Source organism: Drosophila rhopaloa, unplaced genomic scaffold, assembly GCF_018152115.1.
Source record: "Drosophila rhopaloa isolate 14029-0021.01 unplaced genomic scaffold, ASM1815211v1 contig_182, whole genome shotgun sequence".
Taxonomy (NCBI): Eukaryota; Metazoa; Arthropoda; class Insecta; order Diptera; family Drosophilidae; genus Drosophila; species Drosophila rhopaloa.
In genome coordinates, this window is record NW_025335064.1 from 62,280 (window position 1) to 75,879 (window position 13,600).

Here is a 13,600-nt window from a genome sequence, read left to right on the forward strand (position 1 = left end):
CTTAATTGTTTCGGATTTAATAGAAGGCTCATTATCGCAATATATTGTTTTTGGTCGTCGATAGAAATTTATAAGTTGTAAGATCGCGGTTTGTGCTTCTGCAATGGTTCTGGAAGCAATTGGTTGGACAATTGAAAGTTTTGAAAATTTATCTACACAAGTCAGAAAGTATTTTTTGTCGGTCGAAAATATGTCAATATGTAATATTTCGCCCGTGTATGAGGGAATAGGAGTTTCCCCGAGAATCTGTTTCTGAGGGTGTCGATCATATTTTGCCTTCTGGCAAATTTTACAATTTGCGACAACCTCATTTGCCATATGAGTCATTTTGGGAAAAAAATAGTCCTGCATGATCTGCTTCACGTTTTCCTGTCCAGCTCTATGAGCCCTGTTATGTTCTGACACAGTAATTTCCTTTTTCTATTAATTTATGCTGGATAAACGCCAGTACTGGCAGTTCGCAAAAAATTGCATTGACTACGTCCTTCTTGACCACATCACATATTTTCTGCATAAGTGTTTCTCTATCCGAGAAATGTAAGAGATGTCGAGTCTTTTCACCAAACATAATGACCGTTCTAACTGAAGCAATTCCGCTTTCTTCTATTATTATTTGGTTCCGAAAGCAGTTGACCGGCTTGTCCGTTTTTTCGATGGTGTAGGTTAGTGATAATTCGCTATGTATTGTGGCAATATCTGACTGCGCATCTTCTTCTAGCGAGTGAATGTGCTGTCGGGACAGCGCGTCAGCAACGTAGTTCTCTTTTCCTGGCTTGTAAAAAATTTGTGCATTGTGCTCGTCAATGAAAGCTTTCCAGCGCTTAATTTTTGCGTTTGGATTGCGATCTGAGACGGCGAAAGTTAGTGGTTGGTGGTCAGTAAAAATGTTTAAATTTTTTACGCCGTATAGGTAATTTCTAAGGCTCTTTAAGGCCCACACAATGGCCAACAACTCTCTTTCGTTTGTTGCAAAATTTAGTTCCCTGTCTTTTAAAGTTCGTGATATCATGGTTATGGGGTTTCCGTCCTGTGATAAGACTGCTCCCAAACCGAAAGTCGAAGCGTCTGTCGTTAAGTCAAAGGTTTTTTTATAATTTGGATATAATAACATTACGTTTTCTGACGCGAGAACACTCTTAAGCTTCTCAAATGCCTGGCGCTGATGTTCATCAAAGTTAACGGGTATTTTTTTTAGATTGACCTGCGCTTACTTTGCCATTCTCCTGCCTTTTAGGATGTCACTTATAGGTTCTGCAATAGATGCAAAGTCCTTAATAAAACACCTATAGTAACTTGCTAATCCAAGGAATGATCTGACATTAAATAGTGTGGTTGGTTGCTCGTAGTTACGAATTGCATCTACTTTGCTAGGGCATGTTCTTATGCCTCCTCGTGAAACTACGAAACCAAAATACTCTACGCTTTCTTTAAAGAAATTAGATTTTTCACGCGAAACCCTCATGTTGGCCTCATATAATTTGTACAAGACCCATGCTATGTGTTTCACATGATCGTGCATATTTTCTGAAAAAATAATTACGTCATCCACATAGACATAGCATGATTTCCCTATTTGTTCTCTGAGCACATCATCGATGGCTCTCTGAAAAATGCTGGGCGCATTCTTCAATCCAAAGGGCAGTCTGCAAAATTCATATTTCCCATTTCCTACTGAGAAGGCTGTTTTCTCTCTGTCGTTTTCGGCGAGAAGTATCTGGTGGAAACCAGACTTCAAATCCAATGTGGTAAAGTGTTTCGCCCTCCCTAAATTTGCCAGGATAAAAACAACATTCGGGATAGGGTATTTGTCGTCTATTGTCTTTAAGTTAAGTTTTCGGAAGTCTATTACTAGGCGTTTTTTTGTGTTTCCCTGCTCATCGGTCCCTTTTTTATCTACAACCCAAACAGGGTTGTTATACGGAGACCGAGATGGTCGGATTATGCCGTCTCGTAACATGGCTTTTGTTTCTTTATTTACAAAGTCGGACACACCCATCGGGTATGGGTACAATTTTGAATATATTGGGTCTTCGTTCTCTGTCCGGATAGTACCAATGATATTAGTATTGTAAGGCAGCGCCTCGTTCGGCTCTGCGAATACGCCTGTGCGATATCCCAACATGTCCTGGAATTTTTCTGAAATTTCCTGGGGTACCTCAATATCCTCAACCTTTGTAAAATTAACATTTGCACATTTTAAAAATTTAATTTCTTCCGCACTGCTATTAGTTATTAATTTCTTGTCTTTTAGGTCGAGTACGACATCAGTTTTTTTTAGTAAGTCTAGTCCGATTATTCCATCAAAGGTCGTTAAGTTCGGTAGTAAGAAAAATGTTGTAGTTGTGTTAAAAAGGTGCATCATGCATTTTTTATTTATGGTGTTGTGACCGTCGATTGATTTTACAGAAAATGGTTTATTTACGTAAATAATGTTTTTTAATTCTTTCATAGGCTTGATATAATTTTTGGAAGCCCCTGTGTCTATCAAAAGTTTGATTTTCCTCCCTGCGATATCCCTTTCTATGAATGGGAGCAGGGAGTTATGCCTAAAAAATTTATTTCGTTATATTCTACTTCTTCCTCTGCTACTGTAGGGTATTCGTCATTGTTTTCGTTCGATAAATCGTTGTCTAACGCTAAATGGTTTATTCTTTGGTGTTTCGGTCCTGTGTACCTAGCGCTACTATTATTAGGTCTTTTACTTGCCAGTCCCTGGTTATTGTAAGCGTTCGCTGGGAAATTTTGTGGACTTGTCTGCCATTGACTGTTTTGGGGCTGTCTTTGAAACGGACCACTTTGTTGATTTTGAGTTGGCTGTCTAAAGCGAGATGAGCTATCGACGTCCATTGGCTGGACCGGATCTTGTCTAAGTGGCTGTCTTGGCCTTTTATTAAAATGGGGGTTTTTACCCTCCTGGTGGAATCTAGATTCTGTTACTGGATTTCTTTCTCTGTCCAGTTGTCTTTGTTCGAACCTTTGTAGTTTTTCCTCCGTGCTACGGGCAAAATTACTTGCGAACATATATCGCTCATGGTTAGCTTCTACTTCCTGTGCTAGCGCTAGAGCGGAAGGAAGATCAGATAGTCTTGCTGAAAAAATAACATCGCTTAGCGATTTTCTTGTTCCAGAAATAAAAACGCGTAGCGCATCCGCTCTGTATTTTTCGTTCAGTGGAGCAGCTACGGTGTTGTCGTAGGTCATAATTGTCTTATTTATTAGCAGAGTCAGTTTTTTCTCTACTTCGTCATAGTACTGTAAGAGTGTCATGTTTCCTTGGCGGAGCGTTGACATCTCCTGCTCTATTAAATATACCGGTCGCTTGTCCGCGTATGTAAAGTCTAGTCGGTTTATTATGGCCCTAAAGTTCAGAGGTGTGTCGAACGACGAAAGAACCATATCAGCTGAACTTTTTATTTTATTTCTTAGAATCCCTAAAGCTTGTTAGTGTTTGGAACTACCATCGTATTTTTCGTACACTTTATATGCGGTGTGCGCCGCTTTTCTCCATGAGACGTACGTCTCATTTTTACCCTCGAAGTCCGGCACGGACTTCATAATATCTAAGGTCTCATTACATGTAATACCTATTCTGATCTCTGCATCTCTGTATGTTTCTACTTCTGGTGTACCGATATTAACACCACCTAGGCGCTTCTGAACGTCCTGTAATTTTTGTTCGAAATTTCTTTCTTGTGCGGCGAGTGCGCTCGCAACTGCGCCCTCTATAAAGGCCTTTAATTGGTTGTTGGTCATTGCCATATTTAAGTTGTTTTGGTCTACTTGAAAATTTTCCGCGCTTTTTAGCTTTCGGAATTCTTTTAACAATTCTTCTATCTCACTATCACTCATATGTTTCAACACAAAGAACAAAGAATTTTGTTCCCACTGTATTTAATTTCTTTGTCGGAAAATAAAAATTTTGAAAAATTATTTCCCGAGCTTGTGCCTTTTTTATTTTTGAGACTCTTGAAATACTTTTATAATCATGTATTTATTTTTTTATTTTATAATTGTCAAAATTCTTTTTTGAAAAATATTCTGATTTAAAAAAAAATTCGGGGAAACATATCAATGAACACTCCACTTACATGGTTTTTATGGTTTTTATTTAATTGTAAAAAAATTAAATAACCAAGTCAATTTGGCCTCGAGCTTCTGCTTGCATTGACGTCTTCCAGTGGTTGCTGTACTTCGTCTTGAAGGCTGTTTAGATTGTTAAGCATTTGGAACTCCTATTTCGGTCTGCCAGGATTGAGCGTCCTATTCATTTTCGGACTTCCAGGACGACGGACTGCGAGTTCATTTCGAAGGATATCGGCATTTTTTCGTCCTGGTATAGGACTGCCTTGTCATGTACTTCATCCTGGTCATCAGGATCAATTGCGCTGACAAATATATCCTCCTGTTCGCCGCTATGTGTAAAATCGCACCTCGCAGTGTGCTGCTGCTGGGCTTCCTCCTCTTTGTCCTCTGGCTTGTGGATCCATTTTTGTTGGCAGCCCCTTGATCTACTTCCGAACGACACTCAAGGCGAATAATATTTGAATCGAAATTGTATATTTGAGGAGTATCATTTTTCTTGGCAAACTCACCTTCAACAAGTTTGTCATCTCGTCGCTCAATTATACTTTTGCTCCCTGCATCATACAGCCGGTAGGCTTTTGCTGTATGAGAGTATCCTACGAAAATGTACTATTTTTCTTTTGGTTTGAATTTCCCTCGTGACGTTTTGTCCAGGGCATATGCACGTCAGCCGAAAATCCGCTTGTTCCACATCTCGAATGGTGTTTTTCCGTCTAGTGATTTTAATTGGCACCTATTTCTCAAATAGGCAGCTGTGCGGACGGCTTCAACCCACAACTTTTTGCTATATCTACGATGGTGCGGTAAGCCCGTTAAGCGACACCGTTTTGCTGGAGTACTGTCAATTGCCGTTTAATTCCGCAATTCCGTGAATTCATTATTGACGTACTCCTTGCCATTATCGCTCCTCAGCTGTTTGATTTTCCTAATGTCTGCTCTTTGTGGGTGTGGTAGCGCACATATCTTCGAAATGTTACATGTATCGCAGCTAATGTTCGTTGGCACATGTTAAATATTAAGCCCGGTCACTAGATTCTGATCTGCTATTTGTTTTAAACTCTGAAAGTTTAAGTGCCGAATCGATCGTGCCATTTCTTTACTAGTGTATTTTCTTTTGCAAACAATATTACTGTGTGAACTTATTTCGAATAAATACTACTGTGGGCAAAAAGTAAGGTGAATTTGTTTGTAAAGTGAAAATTCTTTATTTATTCTCCTGAACCAATTTCATCCCCTTCAAAGTGTGCCCTCCCGATAAAAAAAAAATTATGCCAACGTTTTTTCAAATCCTCGAAACAGGCCAAAAAGTCCCTTTCCGGTATAGCCATGAGCGCCCACGTCGATTCCGCTTTTATCTCTTCAATCGACTCGAAACGCGTTCCCCGGAGTGGTCTCTTGAGTTTTGGGAATAGCCAGAAGTCACACGGAGCCAAATCAGGAGAATACGGCGGTTGCGGAACAATATGCGTCGAATTCTTGGCGATTTGGTCACGAAGAACGAGTGCAAAAATTGAGCGTTTTCGGTACCAAACGAGATTTGACATTGACGTGTTGGTCACCTGTTGACGTCGATGGTCGTCCGGAGCGCTCCAAGTCATCAACACTTTCCCGACCCTCTTTGAAGTCTTACCACTTATAAACATTTTTCTGGGACATGGTAAAATCACCAAAGGCAGCCGAAATTTTTAAAGATTTTTGTTACGTTCGGCATAAGTTTATAAAAACATTTTTAATACATTTTGAAAATTCCGATAATATGAAAGAACAAAACTCCATTATATTATGTCTGGTAGAAGTATAGTAGATTTGTATCTTATAATTCAACAAATAATAATTTGATAAAATAACAATATATTTAAAAAAAAAATTTTAAATTTGATTTTTAATGTGAAACTAATTTATACATTTTACTAGATGGAGTGAAAAGTAACCTCCTTGGGAATAAAACAAATTTTTTTCTAAAATGTTTTTTTTTTTATTCAATGTAGTCCCCTTTAGCTCGATACACTTATTGCAGCGATTTTCCAACTTCTTGATCCCATCCGAAAAGTAATTTTTCGGAAGGTCTGCAAAATACTCCTCCGCGGCGTCGATGACTTCCTCGCGTTAGCTGAATTTTTTATTAATGCGATATCTTTTCAGGTTCGGGAAGAGATAATAGTCTGAGGGAGCCAAGTCGGGTGAATAAGGTGGATGCCGAAGCAATTGGAGCCCTAAGTCACTTATTTTAGCCGTGGTTGGTACGCTCTTGTGCGCTGGTGCATTGTATTGCAAAAACAAAATTTTTTTGCTTCATGTAAAGCCGTTTCGGCCTTCAATCGCACCAACAATGCACAGTAATACTTGCTGTTGATGGTTTTTCCTTTTTCGAGCTTCGGAGCACTCGTGCCGGCTTTGGTCCATTGCCGGGCACTCATTGTGTTCTCTGATATGTAATAGTGGATCCAGGTTTCATCAACAGTTACCAATCGACGCCAACAGTCCGCCGGATTCCGCATCAGTAAGTCCAAACACTCTTTCGAACTGCTCTCGCGTTCGAGTTTTTGGTCCGGAGTGATCATGCGCGGCACCCAGCGGCAGGATAACTTTTTCATATGCAGAATCTCTCTCAAAATATGGCGTGTGCGCTCAGTACTGATCTTTGTGGCATCTGCTAGCTCGCGCACTTTCACTTTGCGATCAGCCAATACCATTTCATGTATTTTTTTTGACATTGTCCTCTGTAACCGCATCGGAAGGCCTGCCGCTGCGGACTTCATCGGTAGTGGAGTTGCGGCTACCACGAAACTCTCGAAACCAATATTTCACGGTGTAATCTGACGGAGCATTTGCCCCATAGTATTTGTCCAATTTTTCTTTTGTTTCCTTCGCCGTTTTGCCTCTCAAAAAATAATGTTTTATGAGAGAACGAAAATCGTTTTTGTCCATATTCAACATGATGCCAAACACTTCAACAACAATCAGCTGTCAAAACAAAACTAAGGGCAGTATCGCACTGAAATTTGGTATGCTTGCCTAAATATGAACGCACCGTAAGAAACCATAACCTTCTTTGCAGTAGTAGCGCATTCTGGCGGCCAAGGAGGTTACTTTTCACCCACCTAGTAGTTATTCAAGTTTAACTTTTTGTTTTTAACAATAAAATTTATGTTTTGTGTTTTAAAAATCAATTGTTTTGGGTTGCCGTTAGGCGGAGAGACGTATGTTTGCTTTTTTATGTTCACTCTCAGTGAACGTACATTTATCCCTTTCTTTTATTTTCATGTAAATTTTTCGACACTAAATTAAAAATATTATATTAACTCGCGTGGTGCTGACGTGATCTTTTTTTGGTGATTGGTCATTCCTCAAGTTTGCTGGCGGACCGGTGCTGGCTGCACAGGAGTTCTGTTTGTCGGGCTACCGTTCTGGCTACAGAGGTATTCTTTTTGTTGCAGTAAAAGAGCTGTTTACACAGGCCGTTTATTAATTTCATCAAAGTAAGTCATCCTGCTAACATTATAACATCAATTCATCACTCCGAATTTTAATATTGTTAATATCGATTTTAGTTCAAATGTTATACACATTTATGTATACAAATATTAGGTGGGTCAATTAAGCTATGAGCCACTGTATATTTACTTTATAGGGTCGGAAAAGATTAATTCTACTTGTTATATAAGGTTGAACTAATGCAATATACCATTTTACTTTACGAGTAACGTGTATAAATTCGCCTTTCTATTAAAAAAAAATCTACTCGTCACTGCTTCATAACATCAATGGCGTTACACTTGGGATCCCATATTTTTGTGAATATGCATCTGTTTCATACTTTCGAAGGAATACAATAAACCCTTTTACTTTACGAATAACGCTAATTGTTTTAAGTGTTTCCCTCGCTGATGACAAATTGGTCCCATATATGCGGAGGGAGAGGGAAAAACACGTTGCTTGCCAGTTTCCCTTACTGATGACAAGTTGCCTTGCCTCGTTGTATGCAGAGGAGAAAGAGCGGCGACCGTACCTTGTAACTCCCTGTTCAGAGTACTTATGCTATGGAGATTAGGGTGTAGAAGAACTTTTCCGTTTCCGAAGCCGTTTCGGCCTTCAATCGCACCAACAATGCACAGTAATACTTGCTGTTGATGGTTTTTCCTTTTTCGAGCTTGGAGCACTCGTGCCGGCTTTGGTCCATTGCCGGGCACTCATTGTGTTCTCTGATATGTAATAGTGGATCCAGGTTTCATCAACAGTTACCAATCGACGCCAACAGTCCGCCGGATTCCGCATCAGTAAGTCCAAACACTCTTTCGAACTGCTCTCGCGTTCGAGTTTTTGGTCCGGAGTGATCATGCGCGGCACCCAGCGGCAGGATAACTTTTTCATATGCAGAATCTCTCTCAAAATATGGCGTGTGCGCTCAGTACTGATCTTTGTGGCATCTGCTAGCTCGCGCACTTTCACTTTGCGATCAGCCAATACCATTTCATGTATTTTTTTTTCGGAAGGCCTGCCGCTGCGGACTTCATCGGTAGTGGAGTTGCGGCCACCACGAAACTCTCGAAACCAATATTTCACGGTGTAATCTGACGGAGCATTTGCCCCATAATATTTGTCCAATTTTTCTTTTGTTTCCTTCGCCGTTTTGCCTCTCAAAAAATAATGTTTTATGAGAGAACGAAAATCGTTTTTGTCCATATTCAACATGATGCCAAACACGTCAACAACAATCAGCTGCCAAAACAAAACTAAGGGCAGTATCGCACTGAAATTTGGTATGCTTGCCTAAATATGAACGCACCGTAAGGAACCATAACCTTCTTTGCAGTAGTAGCGCATTCTGGCGGTCAAGGAGGTTACTTTTCACCCACCTAGTAGTTATTCAAGTTTAACTTTTTGTTTTTAACAATAAAATTTATGTTTTGTGTTTTAAAAATCAATTGTTTTGGGTTGCCGTTAGGCGGAGAGACGTATGTTTGCTTTTTTATGTTCACTCTCAGTGAACGTACATTTATCCCTTTCTTTTATTTTCATGTAAATTTTTCGACACTAAATTAAAAATATTATATTAACTCGCGTGGTGCTGACGTGATCTTTTTTTTGGTGATTGGTCATTCCTCAAGTTTGCTGGCGGACCGGTGCTGGCTGCACAGGAGTTCTGTTTGTCGGGCTACCGTTCTGGCTACAGAGGTATTCTTTTTGTTGCAGTAAAAGAGCTGTTTACACAGGCCGTTTATTAATTTCATCAAAGTAAGTCATCCTGCTAACATTATAACATCAATTCATCACTCCGAATTTTAATATTGTTAATATCGATTTTAGTTCAAATGTTATACACATTTATGTATACAAATATTAGGTGGGTCAATTAAGCTATGAGCCACTGTATATTTACTCTATAGGGTCGGAAAAGATTAATTCTACTTGTTATATAAGGTTGAACTAATGCAATATACCATTTTACTTTACGAGTAACGTGTATAAATAACTCTAATTGTTTTAAGTGTTTCCCTCGCTGATGACAAATTGGTCCCATATATGCGGAGGGAGAGGGAAAAACACGTTGCTTGCCAGTTTCCCTTACTGATGACAAGTTGCCTTGCCTCGTTGTATGCAGAGGAGAAAGAGCGGCGACCGTACCTTGTAACTCCCTGTTCAGAGTACTTATGCTATGGAGATTAGGGTGTAGAAGAACTTTTCCGTTTCCGAAGCCGTTTCGGCCTTCAATCGCACCAACAATGCACAGTAATACTTGCTGTTGATGGTTTTTCCTTTTTCGAGCTTCGGAGCACTCGTGCCGGCTTTGGTCCATTGCCGGGCACTCATTGTGTTCTCTGATATGTAATAGTGGATCCAGGTTTCATCAACAGTTACCAATCGACGCCAACAGTCCGCCGGATTCCGCATCAGTAAGTCCAAACACTCTTTCGAACTGCTCTCGCGTTCGAGTTTTTGGTCCGGAGTGATCATGCGCGGCACCCAGCGGCAGGATAACTTTTTCATATGCAGAATCTCTCTCAAAATATGGCGTGTGCGCTCAGTACTGATCTTTGTGGCATCTGCTAGCTCGCGCACTTTCACTTTGCGATCAGCCAATACCATTTCATGTATTTTTTTTGACATTGTCCTCTGTAACCGCATCGGAAGGCCTGCCGCTGCGGACTTCATCGGTAGTGGAGTTGCGGCTACCACGAAACTCTCGAAACCAATATTTCACGGTGTAATCTGACGGAGCATTTGCCCCATAGTATTTGTCCAATTTTTCTTTTGTTTCCTTCGCCGTTTTGCCTCTCAAAAAATAATGTTTTATGAGAGAACGAAAATCGTTTTTGTCCATATTCAACATGATGCCAAACACTTCAACAACAATCAGCTGTCAAAACAAAACTAAGGGCAGTATCGCACTGAAATTTGGTATGCTTGCCTAAATATGAACGCACCGTAAGAAACCATAACCTTCTTTGCAGTAGTAGCGCATTCTGGCGGCCAAGGAGGTTACTTTTCACCCACCTAGTAGTTATTCAAGTTTAACTTTTTGTTTTTAACAATAAAATTTATGTTTTGTGTTTTAAAAATCAATTGTTTTGGGTTGCCGTTAGGCGGAGAGACGTATGTTTGCTTTTTTATGTTCACTCTCAGTGAACGTACATTTATCCCTTTCTTTTATTTTCATGTAAATTTTTCGACACTAAATTAAAAATATTATATTAACTCGCGTGGTGCTGACGTGATCTTTTTTTGGTGATTGGTCATTCCTCAAGTTTGCTGGCGGACCGGTGCTGGCTGCACAGGAGTTCTGTTTGTCGGGCTACCGTTCTGGCTACAGAGGTATTCTTTTTGTTGCAGTAAAAGAGCTGTTTACACAGGCCGTTTATTAATTTCATCAAAGTAAGTCATCCTGCTAACATTATAACATCAATTCATCACTCCGAATTTTAATATTGTTAATATCGATTTTAGTTCAAATGTTATACACATTTATGTATACAAATATTAGGTGGGTCAATTAAGCTATGAGCCACTGTATATTTACTTTATAGGGTCGGAAAAGATTAATTCTACTTGTTATATAAGGTTGAACTAATGCAATATACCATTTTACTTTACGAGTAACGTGTATAAATTCCCTTTCTATTAAAAAAAACTACTCCGTCACTGCTTCATAAATATACTCTTGGTCCATATTTTTTTGAATATGCATCTGTTTCAACTTTCGAAGGAATACAATAAACCCTTTTTTTAAATTGGTCCCATATATGCGGAGGGAGAGGGAAAAACACGTTGCTTGCCAGTTTCCCTTACTGATGACAAGTTGCCTTGCCTCGTTGTATGCAGAGGAGAAAGAGCGGAGACCGTACCTTGTAACTCCTGTTCAGAGTACTTATGCTATGGAGATTAGGGTGTAGAAGAACTTTTCCGTTTCCGAAAATACTGACCATGCAAAAAGTGCAATGGTCATGACACCTTTGGTATGCAAATACCCTGGACACCAAACCCAACACACAACCTGTACATCCCGGGATACCAATTATTCCAACTGTCAATAACATAAGTTCAGAGCCTACTATCGTATTTATTTAAATCAATCCGACATAAACATTTTAACCCCTTAGACATAAATCTTTCCCAAGCCATCGATCGTCGGCACCCTAATTATAAACATTTCACACGACTCTCGACGACGGCAGACATAAACAATATTCAAACTTTTAAACAAAAGGTCCAGTCTGAGAACCCATTCGTCAGCTTTGACTAATCCAAATTAATTAAACAAAAGATGCAGTTTTGAACTAAAAAATTTTCTAAATAAAGTCCACTTTCGCTTTCATAGATATAAGAACAGAATGCATTTCGTAAAGTCAGTTTATCATTGAGAATCTAACTATAAAGAACTTAACCAATTAAACTCCGTTTTATATTAAAATAAAAATCGATTTTTTTAATATATCCCGAAGCGAAAAACAGAATTTTTATGCATATATTATTAATTATGATCAATAGCCGAGTCGATGTACCTTTGTCTATCCGTAAACTAAAAGAGCTAGTAGTTTGCGATTGAACGTACAGATTATAGTGATAAATTGCCGCGCCAACTTAGTCAAGCCCACTTTAACTGTAAACCATTATTAGGTATTAATTATTCCGTCTTTATTTTATTTTAATTAATTTTTTTTAAAAATATATATGATTTATAATGTTATTCTTTATTTTTATCAAAAATATAGTTTTCTATATCTAATGGTGACCTAAATATAATAAAATAAAGTCTTTGCAACATTCCTGTAAGTATGTATGAGTAAAAAGCTTACCAAAAAGTAAATTCAAATATATGTATATATTTTTTCAAAGTAATATGCACGATTCGAGGAGCTCGTATTCTGCACCACAAGATGACGTCCCTCGCAGCAGGGTTTCCCCATCCAGGCGTCTAAATGGTAAGCCATTATTTAGTATAAAAAAATTATGCCCAGCCTAGACTATGGGACAAAAAAGAGAAAAAACAAAAATTGTGAATAAAAAATACAAATAAAAAATATTTTACACATAGGTATTTTGTAGGACATTTGGAATAAAATAACAAAAATATAAGACTAAATTTTTTTGTTTTATTTTTTTATAATTCCTTAATAGTTATTATTGTCGAAAGGAAAGCTGCTATCGTATCCTGTAAAAAAGTACCCTTTTTAGACACAGTTCCTTTTTACAGCTTTTCTGCGATTATTATAGGTTTATAGCTGTCTACCAGAAGTTATAGTGTTTACTTTGCTTTTTCGAAGCTTGGTGCATGTTTTCCTGTATAACCTACTAATATATGCCCTGTCGGCGAATTTCGAGGGTGTTGGTCTGGTAATTTCATCATGGAATAACCCTGTTAGGCGTTTTTTTACTTTTATTTCTAGCCGACGCATAACCACCCAGCAAATACGTGGCCTATTGTGGGTTAAACAAATTGTCATTACTTTACAAAATATTTTCACAACACCTTGTTTGAAAAGCATAACGTCACATCACGTGATAAGATGCGTGATGATTTCCCCTGAACTATTCTTTTTTCTTTTAGCTTCGTACTAATATGCACCCTGGCCAGTAAAATAAAACTCTTAAATGATTATACTTTCCTAGCATAAAAATAGCAATATCGGCCGGTAATCCGGCTACTAATCCGACCAGCAACTTAGGGTGTCGAATTTTATCGCATGTATTCCCAGAAAAAATTCTGCGGCCCAGTCTAGTAAACAGACGTAAACAGAATGACATTATCACGCTTAATCAGACCACGCTCAAGAACTTTGACTTTGAGAGCGGGGGAGTGCGATAGAGCGGGAGCCTAACACCAATTAACTTTTAAAAATTCAATTTCCGAAATTCTCCGTGTTACCTCCGGTGTCCCACGAGGGAGCCATCTGGGTCCGTTACTTTTTACATTATATATTAACGATCTTCCCTCAATTATAAGTCATTCTCGCGTACTTATGTACTCAGATGATGTTAAGTTGTGCCTGCAGTATAAGGACATTTCCTGCCATTTAGA

The 13,600-nt window shown here is 38.8% G+C and overlaps 1 protein-coding gene across 9 annotated transcripts in view; it reads left to right on the forward strand.

The window, feature by feature from the left end:
- LOC108039043 (sialin) overlaps positions 1 to 13,600 on the forward strand; it is a 155,540-nt gene that overhangs the window by 41,638 nt on the left and 100,302 nt on the right. For 5 of the 9 annotated variants that reach the window (XM_044459239.1, XM_044459240.1, XM_044459241.1 and 2 more), the window contains exons 2-3: positions 12,294 to 12,354; positions 12,418 to 12,503. The exons of 3 other annotated variants lie outside the window; for them this stretch is intronic. In XM_044459239.1, coding sequence (XP_044315174.1) covers positions 12,422 to 12,503 — 82 coding nt within the window. In that variant the 5' untranslated portion in view covers positions 12,294 to 12,354; positions 12,418 to 12,421. Of the gene's footprint in view, positions 1 to 12,293; positions 12,355 to 12,417; positions 12,504 to 13,600 lie in introns of those variants that run through there. One more of the 9 variants, XM_044459234.1, reaches the window with a different exon arrangement.